General features: G+C 43.7%; 1 protein-coding gene across 2 annotated transcripts in view; it reads right to left on the bottom strand.

Moving 5' to 3' along the window:
- Window positions 1-22,284, bottom strand: part of SYNPR (synaptoporin) — a gene marked incomplete at both ends in the record, with an annotated part of 340,854 nt that overhangs the window by 132,376 nt on the left and 186,194 nt on the right. For both annotated transcript variants that reach the window (XM_081285129.1, XM_081285130.1), the window contains one exon: window positions 395-519. In XM_081285129.1, coding sequence (XP_081141255.1) covers window positions 395-519 — 125 coding nt within the window. The remainder of the gene's footprint in view (window positions 1-394; window positions 520-22,284) is intronic.

Genomic DNA, 22,284 nt, shown 5'->3' with positions numbered 1-22,284 from the left:
TTAAATGCATTAAATAGCCAGAACTGCATAGTCAATAGGATATGAAAGGTAACACAAATCTGGAGAGAATTTGGAAACCCTAAGGATGGAGAAATGGAATGGAGGAGAACTGTAGAACTGGGGTATCTGTATTGATCACCCCCAATATCCTGGGTAATAAGTTGATTTTGTTGGGGGTATTTTTCTGTTTTGTTTTGTTTTGGAGGACAGTCCATTCTGACTTGCAGGTACAACTCATGATCATTCTGGGGTGGGGAAGCGGGTGGACACCCCTTTGGGAATCTCACGGGTGTGAGCAGAGTCCTTTCAGTTTACCCAGAAGCCCCTGGGAGAAACCCCAGATGGAAGAAAGCCCCCTCTTTGGGAAGCTGGGAAGCAAACGGCCATGGCCTACCTGAAGGGGTAGGCGAATGCTATGTCGATGCTGAGGTTACTTTCTGTCTTGTTGACACAGTCCACACTTAGCCGAAGGCCTCCAGAGTAGCCACCACATGTTGCAAATGCAAAGATGGCAAAAAGCTGTGGGGGAGAGAGAGAGAGAAGATGTTATTAGGATGATATTGACTTAAATATATAAATTAAAATATGTACGTGAAATGAAATTATATACATTATACATGATATATAAATACTTACTTATGATATAATTTATTTATTATGGTGTATATCATTTATACATATTTATTTATAATATTATTTATTTATATATATTTTACATATGATATTTTAATGTTTTTATATATTTCAAAAATATGTAATACATATATGTTATATATTATATATTTTTAAATTTTAATATTTATTTTATAGAATAATATTTTATATATTTTATTATATATTTATATGTAATATTTTAATATAGTCTATTTAATATAATTTATTATACATATTATTATATATTTAATAGTTTGTATTTTATCTTTTTTATTTTACATATGCATTAATTATATATAATAATTAAAATTAGCAGTTTAGGGTCTGGATCAAGGGTGGCTGTGGTCCTTTCAAAGAACTCTCTCATATTTGGTTAAGGCTGGGGCTTGAAACTTGCAACGATGGTGAGGTCTAGAGAATAATCTGGTGAGCTAGAGGAATGTTACTGAAGAATTGTTGGGGACCAGGGCTGTGTCCCTTCTCAGTGTGTAAAGAGCTGCCATGCATCAGAGGGAGGAGATGTAATGTCACAGTCAATGACCTGGAAAGCCGTGTGCTAATGGGTCACCAATGGAAGAGACTGGTTAATGATAACAATGCCTTATGAATCCTTCACAGGGAATGTTTTGTGGACAGTTTTATTTGTATTTAAATCAGTATTTAAAAACTAGAAACAAGACAGGTGCAGTGGTGCACACCTGTAATTCCAGCAGCTTGAGAGGCTAAGGCAGGAGGATCACGAGTTCAAGGCCAGCCTCAGCAACTTAGTGAGGACCTAAGCAACTCAGCAAAACCCTGTCTCTGATAAAATATAAAAAAGGGCTGGGGATGTGGCTCAGTGGTCAAGTGCCTCTGGTACCAAACAAAATAAAACAAAAAACCAGCTCCATTAAGGAAAAAAAAAAAAAAAAAATATATATATATATATATATATATATATATATATATATATATATATATATATAGTAGATGTAGAAAGCAAGATATATTCATATATGCTAATGAATGTGAAACATTTAGAACAGATCCTCCCTGCACAGTGTTAGCACTCAACAAATATTAGCAGACATTATTACTGTAAATAGTAGGTGCTATGATAAGTTGTTCCAGGCCAAAAGGTAGGAAATTTATATTCACTCCCTAGGCAAATCCACACAACCCTCAGCTCTCGGGAGTCAACATCCTAGCAACAGATTTTTTCAGAGTGCTTGCTTTCCTTCATAGTCTACCTAACCCATAGGGTTACAGGCATTCAGAGGCCACTCCAGCCCACTCCATAATCTGGGAATAAAGTACAGAACACCAAGGCTGAAGGGGACCCCCATCTCTGTCCCTGGGGTGCAGATTTGCTGGTTTTTTTCATGGCCAAATAATTTCATTATCAGTAGGAATGGGGAATAAGGAGAAAGTGATTTTAATTGTTCAGTAGTTGAATCTATATTTCATCATATAATACTGGATATCCCACCCCCTCTACCATGTCAAAATAGCATTTTTGGTAAGACTTCTTCTAGAAATTACCATGGAGTCTGAAGCCCTGGACTGTAGCTGTAGAGAGAACTCTTTCCGGCTCTAAGTTTCCTAATCTGTAAAACAGGGTCATTTTATAAACCTCCCTCAACTGCTGAGAAAATTAAGTTGCTGAGTCTGGCCATGAACCTGTGATCCTCCTGCCTCAATCTCCCAAGTCACCAGGATTACAGGTATGTGCCACCACACGCAGCCTGCTAGAATTAAAAAAGAGGAATATATACTTACGTGCCACCCTCTCCTAATTCACAGAGAGATTTGTGTGATATTTGCACATATGCATTTCTCAGGGTAAGAGCCTTTGGATACACTGAAGGATACACTTCAGCATTCAGTATAACCAAAGAAGTACATGTGGTAGCATTGACCACTGTGGCCATTTGATGGGCCAGTTGTTGTGCCCAACACGTAACCCACATGATCATATTTCCTGAAGACAACAGTGTTGTGATGAGCGTGTGAAGCTTAATATTCCTATGTTAAAAGTTTGGCAGGCAGCTTGGGGAAGGCTGAGGCAGGAGGATCTCAAGCCGGCCTCAGCAACTTATCCAGAACCTAAGCAACCTAATGGGACGCTGTTTCAAAAATAAATTAATTAATTAAAAGGGCTGGGGATGTGGCTTAGTGGTTAAATGCCTTGGGTTTAATCCCTGGTACCAACCCCCCCCCCAAAAAAAAAAAAAAAAACAGAATAGAAAATAGAAATAGAATAATCACTTAATCACACTTAACCACTTCACAAATTTGTAATTAAAAAAAATTCCTTGGGGGGCATTTAAAACACATCAAGTTCAAGTTAAAGTTAAAGCACCTGAAGATGAATCTTGTTCATTTCAGTGCTTAATAGTTATGTAGAAACTCCTTGGCTTTTCATCTCATATTAAAGTTGTGTATTAGGTAGCAGGGTCTGATGAATACCGCCACTTGAAACTTAAGAGGGAATGATAAGTAATGTATTTAACTTGTTCAAAGAGTTATAGGTGTGGAAAGGAGGCACCCAACTATTTAAACCATGTACACCATTAGTTTTTTTCTTGGAGCCTTTATTGAACTTTGAGAACACAAAGCATTAGACTCCAGGTAAATGTGATACCTGTGGCTTTAAGGTTGATTAAAGGGAAATCATACTGTGTGACTGACATGAAATTCACATGGTTTTGGTGAGGATTAAGCGGATAATGTCTGCGGAACACAGGAAGAGTCAGATCCTGCTGAGTGATTAACTCATTACAGGGACGAGGATTCCATGTTTGAGAGAGTGAAATCAGCTCCCCCACAGTGCATCAGACGGGGGGCCTGGTCCTGTAAATAGAACCGTCAAGGCAAAGGGGACACACATCTCTTGGGGTAGCTGTTGAGATTCTCTTAGTGCTGCAGAGCCAATGTAAAGTGGGAGGAAATGAAGGCAGTTCCCTTTCTAGTCCTCCCTCAGCCATTTCACTCCAAGTGACAGAGCAGGGCAGTTCTGGAGTTAGGCAGATTTGAGTTGGAGCCAATTGCTAGCCAGGGAACACTGGGTAGATTACTGTATTTCGCCTATAGCAGGAAATGCGGGTCAGGACACCAAGATCCAGAAGCAACACTTTATTAGTGGTGCCATGGCCCGGAGGGATAAGTCCCAAAGTCTGAGCCCCGAGCACAGCAGGGCTTTTACTTATACTTAAGTGAGTTTGAGGGACATTAAGGCCCCAGGATGGTGCCATTCTATTGGAGGGTGCATTCTACATTGCTTATATATTGTACTAGCTTGTCAACAGCCTAGGGACTCCTAGATCATATGGCTTAGGGACTTTCACTGCACTAAGCCAAAGCGGGGGACTGTTCTGTCCCATTGCTGTGTTTCCTGCATCTGCTACTGCAGTTATCTGTCACAGGTACCTGTCAGCCACTGCAGGCCTCTTTGGTTAAATGTCAGTCAGCAGAGCTGCTGGGTGTGAGTGTGAAAAGCCACAGCCTGTCACCTCTTACACACCTAAAGTTCCCATCCTGTCCTACCACACTCCCCATCCCAGTAACCACATCTGCTAAATCAGGGCTGAACCACCGGTTCCTTCAGCAGATGTTTAATGGTCGACTCAACTGTATTCCTGCTGCTGGAGTGCAGAAAGATCAGCACACCAGAGAAAAGACAGGTAAAGAAGTTCTCTGGCTATCACGGAGCTTAATGCTGCTTGAAGGAGAGAGAACCCAAAAGAATATACAAATAAAATCATTAGAAATTGTGTCTATATAATGATTGAAGGGGAAGCTGTTCTAGACAGAAAGGATGCTATATAGGATATAAGAACTAGAAGATAAAGAAGAGGAAGCCATGCAAAATGTAGGGGAGGAAGTGCCCCAGGCAGAGGCAGCAGCTTATGTGACAGTCCTCAGGGAGGAAAAGTGTGACAAATTCAAGAAGCTGACAAAACATCAATTTGGTAGTTGGATGGTCAAAGGGTTTGAGATGGACACTGCCTACCTCGTAGGATTGTTGTCCATATTAACTGAGAGAACATCTCAGGCTCATAATCCTCAACAAGTGTTAAAATATCTTCTCCTGACTGGGAGTGGTGGCACATGCCTGTTATCCCAGCTACTCGGGAGGCTGAGGCAGGAGGATCATGAGTTCAAAGCCAGCCTCAGCAAATTAGCAAGGCCCTAAGCAACTCAGGGAGACCCTGTCTTTAAATAGAAGGGCTCTAAATAAAAGGGCTGGGGATGGGGCTCAATAGTCAAGTGCCCCTGGATCCAATACCTGGTGTGTGTATGCAGGTATGTGTGTGAATCTTCTACTTCATCTTCTTTTTTCTTCTTCCTCTTATACCACTAAATATAGTTATTTTTTAAAATTTTTCCTTGGGGTGAGGGAGGTATTAGGGATTGAACTCAGGAGCACTTAACCACTGAGTCACACCTCAGCCCTATTTTGTATTTTATTTAGAGACAGGGTCTCACTGAGTTGCTTAGGGCCTCGCTTTTGCTGAGGCTGGCTTTGAACTCACCATCCTCTTGCCTCAGCCTCCTGAGCTGCTGGGATTACAGGCGTGCATCTGCTGGGATGTGGAATGTTCCCAAAAGCTCACATGTGAGACAATGCAAGAAGGTTCAGAGGACTTCAGTGTGAGACTGGGTCCTGAGAGCCTTAACCCAACCAGTGAATGGACCCCTGATGGGATTAACTGGGTGGGGGCTGGAGGAGGTGGGTGTGGCTGGAGGAGGGGGCATTGGGGGCGTGGCTTTGGGGGTCTCTATTTGTCTCTGGAGAGTGGAGTCTCTCTCTGCTTCCTGATCACCATGTGAGCTGCTTCCCTCCACCACACTCTTCCTCCATGATGTCCTGCCTCCCCTGGAGCCCGGAGGGATGGAGCCTGCTGTCTGTGGACTGAGACCTCTGACGCCCTGAGCCCCCAATTAAACCTTTCCTCCTCTCCAGTTGATCTGGTGGGGTCCTTTAATCACAGTGGCAAAAAAGCTGACTAAAACAAATGGCTACAGACAACTTGATGAGGGGCATAAAGACACTGTGTGGGGGAGAGGGGGGGAGTGTCATTTTCTCCAAAATCTGGACTCTGCACATCTGTACCCACCTTTCTAGTAATGAAGCTGTGTCGCTCACCTTCACAGACACTGCAGGTACAACCCTGGGAACAAAAGCCCATCTTCCCAATCAAGGGAATTATCAAATCGTTGTGCTCCCAGGTTTCCTCAAGCTCCAGATTCAAACAATGAAAAAAGTAACCTGCTCTCTAGCACATCCAAAGATAATCAGCATCATGACCACTAGCCCAATCAGTCACCTCCCTTGAGGTCAGGAGACCTACATAAATCTCCGGCAAAGGCTCTCGTTTCACCACTGTCTGGGGGTGATCTATGACTCTGTTCCTAACAACAAAAAAATTACTCTCAAAATGGCAAAATTAGCCCACAGAGAGTTCTTTTGTTAGCCTGATTCGAAATACATGCAGGTGAGAGAGAACAGAAGCATGGCCCAGCGTTTCCTAGCATAATTGGCATCCATAAGCCACCATCAGCCAGGGCGGGGATGGTCTTTGCACAGGTAATGGCTCCACAGGTTTTTTTCCCCTGGGAAGAAGGGCAAGCCTCTTCCACTTTGGAAGGAATGAAAGCCAATGAGAAATATCCGTGGAAGATGCTATTAATCTTTCTGGTTGATTTGCAAGTCAGAGTTGAAAACAATTGGTTGGAGGAGGACAGGAAATAAGACTGATGAATGGCTCTTGCCCTCATTCTGCATGAAGCCAGGGAGGGGCACCATCTCCAGGGCCTGGCATACAAGCCTCCCCAGGAAGGATGCCTTGGACCTAACGGGCCTATTATGGTGTGGATGTGAGGTGTCCCCAAAAGTTCACGTGTGAGACGGTGCAGGAAGGTCCAGAGGAGACATGATTGGGTGGTGAGAGCCTTAACCCAACCAGTGAATGGACCCCTGATGGGATTAACTGGGTGGGGGCTGGAGGAGGTGGGTGTGGCTGGAGGAGGGGGCATTGGGGGCGTGGCTTTGGGGTCTCTATTTGTCTCTGGAGAGTGGAGTCTCTCTCTGCTTCCTGATCACCATGTGAGCTGCTTCCCTCCACCACACTCTTCCTCCATGATGTCCTGCCTCCCCTGGAGCCCCGAGGAATGGAGCCTGCTGTCTGTGGACTGAGACCTCGGAAACTGTGAGGGCCCCCAAATAAACTTTTCCTCCTAACATTGTACTTGTCAGGTCTTATAGTCAGAGCAGAAAAAAATAAATAAATAAATAAAAACATCCCTGACTAAAACAAGGCCACAGGATGTAAGGAAGGAATTGGGATCCAGTAGTGACACAACTAGGTTTCAGGGCTGCAGCTGTGACCTATAACATTTGCCAATTCCCAGAGTGTGAATGTGAATACGCCCCCCAGGGCCAACACCAGACTCCAACATGGGGCCTCCCCCCTCGGTGAGAAGAGATCTGCACAATCTGCCATCCTCCAGCCCAACTGCCACCACAGGTGTCCCCTGGGACAGGGCCCTTCATTTCTTTAGGCTTATTTCTCTCGAATACGATTAGTCATTCTTGCACTCCTTTATCCGCTCGGCTACTTATTCTCTTAGTTACCATAGCAGGGCCAGTTGGTGGCTTTCCCACATTCTCTAGGGGCCAACCGAGCTTCACGGAGGCTTCCTCCCTCTTGTGCCTGAGTCCCTCCATCAGGCGCTTTCTCAAGCAGCAGGAGCCTGCTCGGCTACACAAGGCAGAAAAGCAAAGTAGAAATCTCTGGAAGTTAGTACCCCTGCTACTTCCAACCAACGTTGCCTGGTGGGTGAAGATGCCAGTGTTCTTGCCTCTCTGTGTATTGTGGAGGTGGGGCTGACCCCATTTCTTTAAGGCTGCACCATGAGAATGAGCAACCTGCTCCTGTGGCTGACCTTCCTCCCTTCCTGCCTCCTCCTCCCTATCATTTGGTTTCCGGCATTACCTCCCTACTTCTTTTTAAATTATTTTTAGTTGTTGATGGATCTTTATTTCATTTATTATTTGTTTCTATATGTGGTGTTGAGAATCAAACTCAGTGCCTCACACATGCTAGGCAAGAGCTCCACCACTGAGCCACCGCCCCAGCCCACCTCCCCACCTCTTAAGCCACCACCTCAGCCCACCTCCCCACCTCCTGAGCCACCACCTCAGCCCACCCCCCACCTCCTGAGCCACCACCTCAGCCCACCTCCCTGCCTCTTGAGCCACCACCCCAGCCCACCTCCTGAGCCACAGTTCTCATCTCCAGATCTGCTTTGGGAAAGGCAACTCAACACAGTGGCTGAGTGAGCATCCACTATTTTCCAGCCCCTGACAGGGAAGCCAGGACTCAATTCACAAAGGAAACCACCCTTTTCTGTCTGCCTGAGCTCATGCCTCCCTGGCTCCCTCCAAACAAGCTGAGCTCCTTCCAGCCACAGGACCTGTGAGTTTTCCGTCTCCTTCCCCTGAAATCTCCTTCCTCCTCTGCTTTGCCTGGAGGGATCCTTCTCACCCTTCCATTTCCGTTTTAGACAAGAAGTCTCTGCACCACCTAAATCAGGCGACCTCACCCTTCCCTCATCAATTCATTTTATTATTTCTTAAACATGAACAGACTTTTAAAAACCTGTATTTGTGATCTTATTTATTCCTTTTTGTGTTCCCCAAAAAAAAGGTAATACTTTTTTTTTTTTAATTGGCGAGACTCTACCATCTTGAACAGTGCTTGGCATGAACCAGATGCTCTTCCTAAAATTAAATTAATCAATAGAACAAAGACCTTCTTTTCCCCATCTCCAGGGAATTTTCTCTCTGTGAACCGGCACTGTAACAGTACATTCCTATAGTGGCAGTATTTGCAGCATGTTGGAAAAAATAGTGTATACCTGCACCAGAAAGACAGGATGAAGTGAGTGGGAAATGGGGGTCAGGACACCGAGATCTGGAAGCAACACTTTATTAGTGGTGCCACAGCCCAGAGGAATAATTCCCAAGGTCTGAGCCCCGAGCACAGCAGGGCTTTTGCTTTTATACATAAGTGAGTTTGGGGCACATTGAGGCAAGGGAGTAGGTGCAATTCTGTTGGAGGGTGCATTCGACATTCCTTGCATAGGTATTAGCTCATCAACAGCCTGGGGACTCTCAGCTCACAGCATGGGGACTTCCACTGCCCTAAGCCTAAAGGGGGACTGTTCTGTCCCGTTGCTGTGTTTCCTGCTTCTTCCACTGCAGTTATCTCTTACAGGTACCTGTTAGCCACTGCAGGCCTCTGTGGTTAAATGTCAGTCAGCAGAGCTGCTGTGTGTGAGTGTGCAAAGCCACAGCCCGTCACCTCTTACACTGCTGAAGTCCCCATCCTGTCTTGCCACACTAGCTGTCTGGAGGAATGCAGAGCTAAGCAGAAACCAGGAAAACAAGCCTCATTTATCCAGGTAGGAGTGAGAAGAAGAGTGTTTCAGGCAGAGAGAGCAGCAAGCCAAAAGCACACAGGAGAGAAGGGAGGCACGTTTCGGGTGGGCAGTTGGTATAACTGGAGCAAACAGCATCGGAGATGTGTTGGGTGTGGTCCAGCTGGGATCCCAAAACTACAGCCCTGGAGTGTACCCAGCCACATCTCTACATTTATACAACAGTCTGTGGCTACTTTCCTGCTATGAAAGTAGAGTTGAACACCTGCAAACCAGGACCCGGGTTCCTGACCTATTTGCTCTCTGACCCATACAGAACTTGTTTGTCAATGTGAAGAAACCTACCTCTTACCAGATCAGGATTTCCACAAGGAAGGAACAGGACCAAACAGCTGCGGTGTGCCACGCCACCCAGATTGCAACATAAATCATGAACTGGAAGAGGGTGGGACTAGAGTCTTAAAGACAAGAGGGTGTCTAACTCCCCAGCCAACCTACACACCCTTGGCCATCAGGACCAGGCCTTGGGCATCTTTGTGTGCCTCATGCTGGGACACTGCAGGTGGCACATAAATGTCATCAAGTGACTCATGATGGTGATTTTCATTATAAAATCAGGCTGGGCACAGTGGTGCATGCCTGTAATCCCAGAGGCTTGGGAAGCTGAGGCAGGAGGATTGTGAGTTCAAAGCCAGCCTCTCAGCAACTTAGCAAGACCCTGTCTCAAAATAAAATATAAAAGGGGCTGGGGATGTGGCTCAGTGGTTAAGGGCCCCTGGGTTCAATTCCCAGTATTACTACTGTTGGGTGCAGAGCAGGCTGAACTGTGTTGTCTGCAGGGCAGGCTGAAGAGATGTTGGCTGCAAGATAGCCCACGCACTCAAACCCCCCTCTATCTCGTCCTTTATCACCTGTTTGTGTCAAGTCCCGCTCAAGGCTGAGCACTCAACCCCCCTGGGGCCAACAAGGCAGCTTGCAGATCCAGAGGCTCCATTAGATTTGGGCTATAAAAACTCCCTCTTGCCAGGCCCCCCTCTCTCTTTCTCTCTCTCTCTCTCTCTCTCTCTCTCTCTCTCTCTCTCTCTCTTGCTCTTTATCTTTCTTGCACGCACTCTCTTCTCTTGCTCTTGCTCTCTCCCTCTTCATCTCTCCTCTTCTCTTTTCTCTCTCTCTCTCCTTCTTTCCTTTCTCTTTGTTGCAGTGCTGCAATAAAGATCTTTTGGTTGCTCTGAGTGTTGTGGTCACTTTCCTTTCATTGGTGCCGAAACCCGGGAGAGGGTTAAAACCCACTTTTGGGTCCCTCTTCCTTCAGAAGTGCCACTCACTGGACGGCCTGAACCCAGGCCTGAACCCATTTTCTCGACCCCAGAACTCCATCCACCACCGACCTTCGATTGGTGAGTTTCCCCTTCCTGGAGTCCTAAACCCAATGGTGGTGTCAGGAGGATTTGACCGTTGATTGTCCGGCAAACCTCTTTGCCCACCTGCGGGGAGGAAAACACCCCACCACAGCCTTTAAGGGCATGGTGGCCCTCAGGGACTCCTTCCTAGGGCAGAATAGACTCCTGGGTTCAAAATTATTCCCATCCCTCCCCAGCTGGTAGTTTCCCAGCATAGGCTTTGTAGGTCTCCCTGGAAGGACTCTGTAACCTCCAGGGACACACAACAGAGAACTGAACATCACACTCCACCCAGACCTTCACAGTCTCCGTGGCTCTCCTAAAATCCTAGTCCTCACACCTTCAAGACTCGGCTGCCAGAGAGAACCTTACCCTCCCCTTCCTCCCTCTTCCCCTGTCTCTCTCTTTCCCCTCTTTCTGGCCCTGGGAGTATCTGGCCTCTCCAGGAGGGGTCCCAAAAAGCCTTGGCCAAGGTCTCCTATGGCTCCGGCTTCGTCCAGGATGAGAGCTTCGACTGTCAGGATTCGGTGACGACCAATCTCTGCAGCTCGAACCTGCCACTAAGGCACTCCTGATTTTTGGCTCTAGCGGGGACGCCCCTTTAGCCAATAAATCAGTTTCCTCCTTCTCTCTTATACTATCTTTGCATCTCCTTCCCGCTCCCTTATACTACGTTTGCGACTCCTTCCTTCTCCTCTATACCAAGTTTGCGTCCTCTTCCCTCCTCCTTATACTACTTTGCAACATGGGTAATGTGTCCTCTCTGCCGGTTGACTCTCCCCTACAATGCCTCTTGGATAACCTCAAAACCCTCTCCTTGACACCAGACATCAACCCCCCAAAATTGATCAAATATAGCACCCAGGCCTGGCCCACTTGTTCCTTAGACAACCAAAGCAGATGGCCCCCCTTTTGGGTCCCTGGATCCCTCCATTCTAAGGCATCTCTACAATTACTGTGAGCATTTGAAAAAATGGGTAAAAAGCTGCTATGCCAAAGCTTTCTTCTTGCTTGTGCTCTCTGCACCTCTTGCAGACCTCTGCAAATTTTTCTAGCTTGCAAACCAACACCCACAACCACTGATCCCCAATCTCCTCCTCCTCCGGACTCATCCACTACTTTTGACCCTACTGATGAATTTCCACCCTATCGCCCGGCTCAAATAGGTCCTCACCCTCAACCTTCTGCCCCAGCCCCTCCACTGTCTCACCCACCTGAACAACCTGACTTCTCCTCTCCACTCACTAGATCAAAAACTAAACAACCGCCTTTCCTCAAACCATTGCCTCTTTCCTGAGGTAGCAGGTACTGAAGGAATCCCTCCACCCACTCACTCCTCTATTCTCCTGTCAGGGCCCACACCAGCTAACCCAAAGTTCAACGAGCTGAGGAGAGCCCTTGGACCCCTATCAGAGATCTGGTGAAATGACCTTTAAAGTTGCTTTGTCATCACTGAAAACAGGTCACTAAGAATTGTCCCCTACAGGCTTTTTGGGATATTCACTCCCATCCTACCCTCTGCTCTACCTGTTCTACTGCTCAAGTTTTCCTTGCTAGGGAAAATCCTGTTCTTTTACATCACTCCTTCCTCATTCTCAGATCCACTGAGCTGCTCTCAGGCCCACCTTCCCGTCTACCCCTCCTTACCCAGGCCCACAGAAAAGTCTTAACTGACCTTCTCCAGAAATCTTCACCATGGCTGATTTTAGGACTTTCAGCAAAAGAATCTCTACAAAAAAGTTTAATGTAGATAAACTTTCTATTTTCCCATGGCCCTGTTTTACTTGGCCAGTGTCTGGAAAAATCAGCACTCCAGGCGCTGGACACCCCCTTACTAGTTTTTCACAAAATATGTAAACAAGGCCTCTGGCCTTGAGCTGGGGCTTCACAGAGAAGGCTACAAGTCTAAGATAAGGAGGTTACCAAATGGGCTCCATGATAACAGCTGGCGAGGGGGAGTCAGGGGGGAGGAAAGAGGAGAGAAAGGGAAGAAAAAGTTCTCCCCTTCCCAGGTGTGTCCTTGGAAGGGTTAACTTGCCCAGAACACACACACACACACAAACACACAAAAACTGCTTTTTGTGAACTTCTGCAGACTGTGAACTTCTGAGCCCCTTCCCTTACATGTTGGGTACAAAATTCTGAAACAACCTAAACTTGGGGTTCAGGGATTAATTGATTACAACAGAAGCTGTGCCTTCTGAATCCGGTTACAACCAAATAAGACTGTTTCCCTATCTTCACTGCTATCTTAGGTGCCTTGCCTTGTCCGTCCCTACAACAGTATAATTCTATACACTTAAACACTGTTTATATTTTCATGAAATGGTCAACAGATGTGATTAATTGTGTGCTGCAAATAACAAAATATCTCTTATTAAAATGGAATAATTTGCCTGGGTTCATAAATTTACAAGGATTGTTTCAAAGGTTCTAAGTATGGATTTAATACAAGGAAAATGTGTTTCTGGATAAGAGAGTCTATTAAGTAAATAAAAGGGTTTAAGCAAGTGATGAAGAAGGTCTGTGTACGCTGGCTATATAGGTTTAAGAAAGTGATAAAGAAGGTCTGTGTATGTTGGTTATATATGTAAGTTTTTTGAGCAAGTAATCTTGAAGGAATTAAGGGTTATATAACTATGGTTAAACAACAACTGTTATTTTGCAATATTGTAATATGTTATTTCTTTAAGAGCTAAACTTGATTAATATAAAAACATAAATAATAATTGTGGTACTATTACTCTTCTTTGTATATTAAATGTGTTCATATTTTCCAGGTATATGTCATTAAGATAGAAGCTTTAAAAAAGTATATCAAGCTGGTGTTCTCCAAAAGGTTGCATGGTTATTTTAGGCTTATAAAAATAACTTATTGGAGATTTATTTATATCATTTAATGTTCTATAACTGGACCTGTTATCAATGAGATTAATATAAAATTCTATACACTGAGTACAATTTAAATATAATATACTGTATTACCTAGTATTCATGTGACATCAAGCACCAACATATATAAACTTTATAAAATGATATTTAAAAACAAAGAGCAGTTCGATAGTAGAACACTTTACCTAAGATTTATAAATCTTAGCTTTACCTGGGATAAGGCTGTGCTTCCCATCTTACTACATGTCAGAATGACTCCAAAGTAGGCCAGACTTGAGCTAAAGCCCAATACTCTTAATTTAAGGTGAAACTGACTTTGATGGATGTTTAAGATCAAGACTTAAACTTAAATTAAAATGGCCAAGAAAACCAATATTTGGCTCTGGCCCTCTGAGCCAGTCTGAATCCAGGAAACAGGGAACTTCTCTACAGAGCTTTGCAACTCTGGGCCACATAACCTCCTGATCAGGGAGATTTTTGAGACCACTGGAGAATGAAAAGCCAATCCATGCATTTGCTGTGAATAGGAGGGTCACTGGAGAAGGGAGACATCCCTGATGCTTCCAAGGGAAGCTACATGGTCAAGCAAGACCTCGACCCATCCTAGCGCAAATGGCACTAGCAGAACTAAGAAGCTGCTCTCAAGTTCCCCCAGGAGTGACCCCTATGGGAACTCGGCTGACTCTTAACAATAGATAGAAACAAAGTCAATTTTGACCAACTTGATCTTAAACACCTACCAAAACCAGTTAAGCCAAAACACAGTCATTCCTGGGAGTAATGAAGGACAAAACAGCTAGAAAAGAGGAGACAGAAACTAGGCCAACAGGCTCCATGGGGAATGTTCAGTCAAGTATGGCCTTGGCTCCTCCCCCTCACAGGACCCCTGTTAGTCCTCTCTCTGTTTCTCCTAATAGGACCATGTCTATTAAATTGCCTACAGAAGTTCCTGCAAGATCAGATACACAAATTCACCAACAAGCTGGTCAATCAACTACTTCTTTAAGACTACCAGCCCTGATGCCCAAGGAGACCTACGACTCATGACCAACTCCTCTGGCTCCAGAGACTCTGTGCCCATCTAAAACCCTCTCTAACCCCTTTTCCAGTTTTCACAACCCCTCTTTCACTTCCTAGGAATGAGAACTACTCTCCAGCACTTCCACTCTGCTTATTCTGTCTGCTCTACAGTATCCCCACAAGGAAGCAAGTATCCCCATAAGAAAGCATCAAACCTAAACTCCCCCTGGTACCACCATGTCTCCCACCTTGTTCCAAATGTCCAGTCCTGGACTTCCACCACGCCCACCAAACTCAAAATTTCTCGCCAACCCTCTTCTTCATTTATTAATCATTATTCTCTCTTAAGTTTTTATCTCAAACCACAGATACCGCTTCTACATCCAAGCGACTTGACACCGGGCTGACACCACCCACTCTCAGTTTATGGGTCAAGGCGATTGCCCTTCCACTGGCTGCAATCGGGCTGTCACCCTTAACATTACTGGATTCAACAAAGCCACCTCCAATACTTCCTAGAGTCCCTGCTACAGGACCAGTGGCTGATACCAAGAATCTCCTCCATCCAGGACTGGTTTGATGCCATCGAGGACTTGTGGCTTCAAGGAACTTTTATGGACTTTACCCCTACCACAGTAGTTGTCTGTAGCCACTGAGTGTTATTTCTGGCTGCCCTGGTGTTCTCAGACCTGTCCCCCAAACATTCCTCCACTTCCCCTTCTAGGTCTAACGCCACCCACCATTAAGCAGGAAGTAGCCAGAGGACTTTAAGCCGCTGTCCCCCCATGTCACTTAGAAAAACAAAAAGGGAGGAATGTTGGGTGCAGAGCAGGCTGAACTGTGTTGTCTGCAGAGCAGGCTGAACAGATGTTGGCTGCAAGATAGCCCACGCACTCAAACCCCCCTCTATCTGGTCCTTTATCACCTGTTTGTGTCAAGGCTGAGCACTCAACCCCCCTGGGGCCAACAAGGCAGCTTGCAGATCCAGAGGCCCCATTAGATTTGGGCTATAAAAACTCCCTCCTGCCAGGCCCCCCTCTCTCTTGCTCTCTCTCTCTTGCTCTTTATCTTTCTTGCGTGTGCTCTCTGTCTCTTGCTCTTGCTCTCTCCGTCTTCATCTCTCCTCTTCTCTTTTCTCTCTCTCTCTCTCTCCTTCTTTCCTTCTTTCTTTTCTCTTTGTTGCACTGGTGCAATAAAGATGTTTTGGTTGCTCTGAGTGTTGTGGTCACTTTCCTTTCAACTACTACTACTACTAATAATAGTAATAATATATTTTGTAATAATTATAATAATAATATATTATTATTATTATTATTATTATTATTATTATTATTATTTACTCTGCAGCACCACAGACTCACCAAGCGGGTGGGAAGGGTGTCCTGATGTGAGCAGAGGGTGCCAATGATTCCTGACAAGTCCCTCCTCCCAATTGCCAGCCATCCCCAGCTGGGTGTGTTGGCTTTCTTACATGCACTCAGCTCCATCTTTCAACAGCTCACAGGATTTGGAGACCCAGGCCCGCCCCCTGCATCCCCCCTGCAGGGCCTCTCTTGTCCCTCCTCCTCTGGTGACTTCTCTTGGACTGAGGAGCCATTTGTGCCCATCTTGCCTAAAAGGCAGTTCTGGAAACACAGCTGTTTATAGGAGCTGATTACCTCCCTAGTAGCCCTGAAAAGTGAGAAATAGAGACTGTCATGATATTTTCCAGGGCAGAAAGATCTTTTGATTAACCACAGCTTCTCTCAAGCTCCTCCGCCGACACGGGAACGGCTCAGTTGGCTAAAAAACTCCTTTAACACTTAATGTTCCATTGCTCCTGATTTTTGTCTAATTCTTCTCTTTTACTTTTTCTTTTCCTACTGATAATTGGGTTTGTCTAAGGAAATGGACCCAAGTATCTTCTCAGCCATCAGTGCATAGTTTGTTAGTGCAGAGGGATATGATATTTTGACCCATAAGGTTTTGGCAAACAACCCGGTAAACAATTCAAATGAGGCAGGTGTGGTGGAGCAGGCCTGTAATCCCAGCCCCTCGGGAGGCTGAGGCAGGAGGATCGTGAGTTCAAAGCCAGCCTCAGCAACTTATTGAGGCCCTTAGCAACTCAGGGAGACCCTGTCTCTAAATAAAGCACAAAATAGGGCTGGGGATGTGCCCTTAAGTTCAATCTTGGGTACCAAAAAAGCCAAAATAAACAAACAAATGAAAACCCTCAAATGGGACCTTCATGTAAAAGTGAAAATGGCAGGTCGTCCCCGGAAGACAGCAGAATTGCATTTAATGGGAGGACATTGAAGACCACTGTTCAAAATCTTTCCCCTGTAAAACTGTGGGGATTCCTTCTCTGTGGTATGTAGCTGTGTTCTTAGTTGATTCCAATGATCTTCCATATTGTATTCTACTTCATACTACCAAAAACTGAAGAGCTACCTTGTGATTTATGTTATCTTCCTAGACAAAAATTCACCTTTAGGTATAACTACAGTGCACTAATATTTTTTAAAAAAACTACGAATAAACAGAAAAAAGCCCAGTGGAGTAGAACAAAGGGGATGGGGAAAGAAGAGGAGTGGGAAAGGGGAAGACCTGGGCCTGAATTGGGGCAAATTATAGTTCATGCTATAAAATTATGTCAAAATGAACCTCAATATTATATATAACTATAATACACTAATTTTTTAAAATAGCCATATAGAATTGGAAATTAGCATCATCAACTGGGGCATTCTGACCAGGCCCCATGAAAGGGGAACTCCAAATTACTTACATGACAAAAAGAAATTCTATTTCCATTTTCTTAATACTGCAGCTGGAGGACTGGATCAATTAAAGTATTTTTCTGAGGATAACATAAAGTCTCACCTCCAGTGGCTTAAATAGGAGTTTTTCACACAGAGGAGGAAGTCTGGAGCTAGATAGTTGAGGGTATTAATGATGTCTGAACCAATATATCTTCAGTACTTATGTATTTTGCCTCATGGTCACAAAATGGCTGCTGTGTCCCTGGGTGCATTTAGCTGCCTGGGAGACTAGGAAGTGAATCTTCTATTTTCCTGAGCTCTGTAGGGAAGAGATCTATAGGCAAGGGGCTGAGGGTAGGGAATGACTGCTGAGTCAGTCATTCTCCAAGGCCTGCCACCAGGAACTGAAGGGAGAAAGCAGAAATAAAGCAAGCATCCAAGGTAATTTATAAAAGCCAGTCATCATGCTCAAACCCACTGAGCATCTAGTTGCTTTTATCCCTACATGGTGCCATTAGTGTGCCTCATGTAAAACTGGATAAATGCAACTTTTGCCCATGGATTGAAATTTTAATCTGTGCTTGAATTCTGACACAAATCTACAAAATAAAACACATGTCTGAAATAGTAAGAATAATTTGGAAATAATCTTCATGCCTATGAAAAATACAGTAATAAACGAAGAGGCATCCAGCCAATGGGATGTTATACAATGGTTAAAGGATGAATAGCAGTGTAGAAAACTGAACACTGTTTATAATTTCTTATAGAACCAAAGGGGAAAATATATAAATTGCCAAGCATAACATAGATGTATTGCATTTTTGTGAAATAAAATATTTGTATAAATACACATTGAGATTTTCACTGACATGGCAAAGATCTAGAGACAGAACACTGAAGTAATATTAGTTGTTACCACTGAGGAGTGAAACATGGAGACTGAATCTCAGTTTTTAATTATCTTGGAATTATTTTAATTTATTCCAGTGAGCTATGGCTTTTGTAACCAAAAAGATGATTTTCTGAAAATTACAAATTTAGACAATCTCTAATTAACTTGAGCAAAGTAAATTCAGGCTGTGTGAGACTTATAACTTTAATTAAAATTAAAAAAAATACATGTCTTTTTAGAATTGTCCTTAATAACTTTAAACATATTTAAAGAAACCACATTTACTATATTTGTAGAAACTACAAGTAGAAGAATGTTTTGATCTGTTTTTTAGTTAATAAAATATTTTGCAAAGTCATCCTTTAGAATCAAGGTAAACATTTTCAAAATACGCCAATACATATGGCTCAGATATAGTGCCGGTTCTTAGTTGAGTAAAAAGTGCAACTTATCTTTCCATCAGATTGAGTAAGATAATTACCTTTAAATGAATCAGCTCCAATTCTCTGGTATCTGTTATATGGAATAATAAAATGAAATTTGCCACAGTTTTCTCCTTAGAGTTGACAACGTTCTTCTGACACCTAGTTAGACAGTCTTGGGAATTAATTTCTTGCCTACAGAAGTAATTTTGAACTTGACAGTTTTCCTAGATATGTTTACAGCAGAGACTTCTTGAGTTTTTGTGCACACTGCTGTAGTTTGGGTGTGGTTTCAGTATGTGCCTCCAGGGTTCATGGGTTCAAAGCTCGGTCCTCAGTTTGGGGGTAGTAGGAGCTGGTGAAACCTTTAAGTAGTGGAGCCTCGTTGGAGGTCATTTGGTCATTGGGGACATCAACCTTGGGAGATATTAAAGTAGTTCTTGTGGGACCCTGGTTAGTTCTTGCAAAAGCGTTTTTATAAGAGAGTAAGACTGTCTGTCTACTGTCTAGGGTCCCATCTTGCCACATGACCTGTCCTGTTCACAGGTACTCCTGCTATGATGTAGACATATCCATGATCCAGCTCCATGCCGGGGCTGATGCGGAAGTGTTTCTCAATGGTTTCATGCTGTTTGAAATTTCAGTTTCCAAGATGATGAAATAAATAAACCTTTTTTCTCTACAAAGTTCCAAGCCTCGAGTATTTTGTTATAGCAATGTAAAATGAACTAGTACAATTTCCTTAGCCTTATCATAGCACATTAAAGAAAATCACTGATGATAAACTTCTTAACTTTATACTTCTGCTTGACAGGAATGTGAGAAATAGAGACATTTCTATAGAGAACAGTTCTGCAGTTTAATAATGTACACGTGAAAGTACTGGAATGATGTATGCCTTGCCAGAAACCAAACTTTCAAAATAATGTGGATTTTTAAAAAAATGAAGATAAGTCACAACCTTTAATTTACCCCTGTCTTCATTTTTTAGAGTAGACCTCAGATTGCCATATCTCATTTTCTGCAAATAGAATGTAAAATTCAAGTTGGGATTCAGCCCTGGTTGAATCTAGTGCATTTGGAATGTCTTCTTTAACATTTAAATATTTCATCAGCTGGAGTTGTATTTATACCCAGAAAGCAATTTAGAATACCATAGAATTATTTTTGGGTAAAAAAAATGGATCCATAATCAATTGGCTCCATTCAATTAATGTATTTGCACCAGACAGGAAGAATCATTGAACAGAAATGTTTCTCTCATCCCCCTCCTTTTTAAAAAAGTCTAGTTTTACCTTAACAGAAGCACAGAGTTTCATTAAAAGAATAGTAGAAATTGATTTTAGGGGGAGGACTTTTGTGTGTGCTTTATCCGCGAGAGGTCCTGAGTAGAAACACACATCACACTTAAGCTCGTGATCTAAGGAGGCAGCAACCAGGAATCTGACATGGAACTGTTGACTGTCAGAAAAAAATTTGAAACCTGCAAATAATCATGCACGGAGATTTGAACCTCTTCCCACACCCTCCTTCCTTGGAAGGGCTCATGGCAAACTGCCTCTCTGTACTCTCACTTGAAGGCATTCATGGAGTTGTTTTGGTCATTCTGATCCTTGACCTGGTGGTCTGTGTGCACACCTCTTAAATATGACACACAGTCTTCAAATCACCCTCCATGAATAGGGAACTTACTCCAGTGCACTGGGCTGGTTGTTTAGTGGCAAAGACACAGATCTTAGTCAAGTAGTTCAAAGGCAGCATATGGCATCTTTCATACTGGAAAATAGTTCAGATCTCAGAGCAGAAGTCAGAGAGGAACAGTTGAAGGATAAAAGCTAAAGTTGTACTTTATGTCTATATTTATGATAATTGAAAGAATAACAATGTGGCTGCTCTTTCTATTTGAATCCAGCAAGGCACTGGGTGCTTTGCAGATACCATGTCACTGAAATCTCACAACTTCAGGAGGTAGATGCCATGTTGTTCCCAACACAAAGCTAAGTGATCCATGGCTTAGAGAGGGTAAGTGATTTGTCCCAAGCCACACAGACAGAGAAGGCTGGTTTAAACCCACGAGTTCATAACTGCATGAAAAGGGAACATACAAAACTAATTGGTCACTGTTAGAGGATACTAGAGAACAAACCACTTTGTTTACAATTGCCAAGGAAAAGAAAAGGATTGATCTTTTTTTTTTTTTCTTGGTACCAGGGATTGAACCCAAGGGTGTTTAATCTCTGAGACCCATCCCCAGCCCTTTTTCTTTTATATTTTATTTAGAGACAGGGTCTCTCTGAGTTGCTTAGGGCCTCACTAAGTTGCTGAGGCTGGCTTTGAATTCTAGATCCTCCTGCCTCAGCCTCCCCAGCTGCGGGGATTACAGGTGTGCACCTCTCTTCTTGTTGTTTCTATAAGAGTGTTACAGAGGCCAGCTGCAGTGGCACACACCTGTAATCCCAGCAGTTCAGGAGGCTGAGGCAGGAGGATTGTGAGTTCAAAGCCACCCTCAGCAACTCAGCGAGGCCCTCAACAACTCAGCAAGACCCTGTCTCTAAATAAAATGCAAAATAGGACTGGGGATGGGGCTTAGTGGTTAAGCACCCCTGGGTTCAATCCCTGGTACAAAAAAAAAAAAGAAAAAAAAAGAGTGCTATCAGTAGGTGAGCAAAGGGTAGAGCAGATATTCTCTTTATAAAACTATGTAGCCTAGAATGAAAAAGGAAGGATAGAGTTAGAAGGTCACTGGTTTGTAAACTGTTTGGGAAGGTTTGTGTGGCCTCCCCAATTCATATGTTGAAGCTTTAACCACCTGTGTCTGTGTTTGAAGATACAGCCCCCAAGGAAGTATCTAGGGTCAATAATGTCTGGGGGGAGGGGAGCTGATTAACAGGATCCGTGTCCTTAGAAGAAGAAGTGTCAGAGCACCTGCTCTTCTCTTGCTCTCCTTGTCACAGAGCACACAGTGAGATGGCAGCTGCCCACCGGCCAGGCGAGGTCCCTCAGAATGAAACCTACCCTCCCAGCACCTTAGACCTTGGACTTCCCATTGAGATACATTTATGTTTTTAAAGCCGCCCGGTCTATGGTATTCTGTGATAGCAGCTCTAAGACGGGACCCTAAATGAGCTAAACCATCTAAGCCATGATGTCTGATATCACAAAAAAGAGAAACAACAGGATGATCTGTCTTTCAGGGAAGACTTCCACACCGATTTTGAGACATTCTTGGTGGAAAAGCAAAAAAAGAAAAATCGAACCATGAACTTGAGCCAGTTGTTAGGTACAAAGGTCAATTGACCAAAAAAAAAAAAATATATATATATATATAGGAGAGAGGGAGTGTGTGAAATAACACCACAGGGACGAAATCCGTAAAACCCTGACCCCGAAAAGCTCTCTAGAGGAAAAGACCTTGTTTACCAAGTGCAACAGCAAACTAAAAAGTGTCCACAGAGGGCACGTGCACGAGAGAAAGAAAAAGGGAGAGAGAATTTACAGATGATGAGCTTTTAGGTGACATATCAATCACCATGTGCAGATTTTTTTTTAAAAATCCAGATCTGAGAAGACTCTAAGAAAAATCAGGAGAGTGAGGCATTTAGAAATGTGTGACCATCTGATGATATTAAATTATTGCTCATTTTAAACATGGGGCCTGACACTGTGATATTTTTGCTTTAAATATTTTTGAGATGCACACCAGCGTATTCGAGGGGAAAATGATATATATCCCTCCGAGAGCCTAAGGATGGGGGTATAAAAAGATAAAAGGAGCAACTTTGGCTGAGAGTTGATTATTGTTGGAGCTAGACAAGGAGGCGACGAGGGGGCTCATT

The sequence above is a fragment of the Spermophilus citellus genome, assembly GCF_964194105.1.
Source record: "Spermophilus citellus genome assembly, chromosome: 3".
NCBI lineage: Eukaryota > Metazoa > Chordata > Mammalia > Rodentia > Sciuridae > Spermophilus > Spermophilus citellus.
The sequence above is the reverse complement of the archived record's forward strand: the minus strand, read 5'-3'. Positions and strand labels throughout refer to the sequence as shown.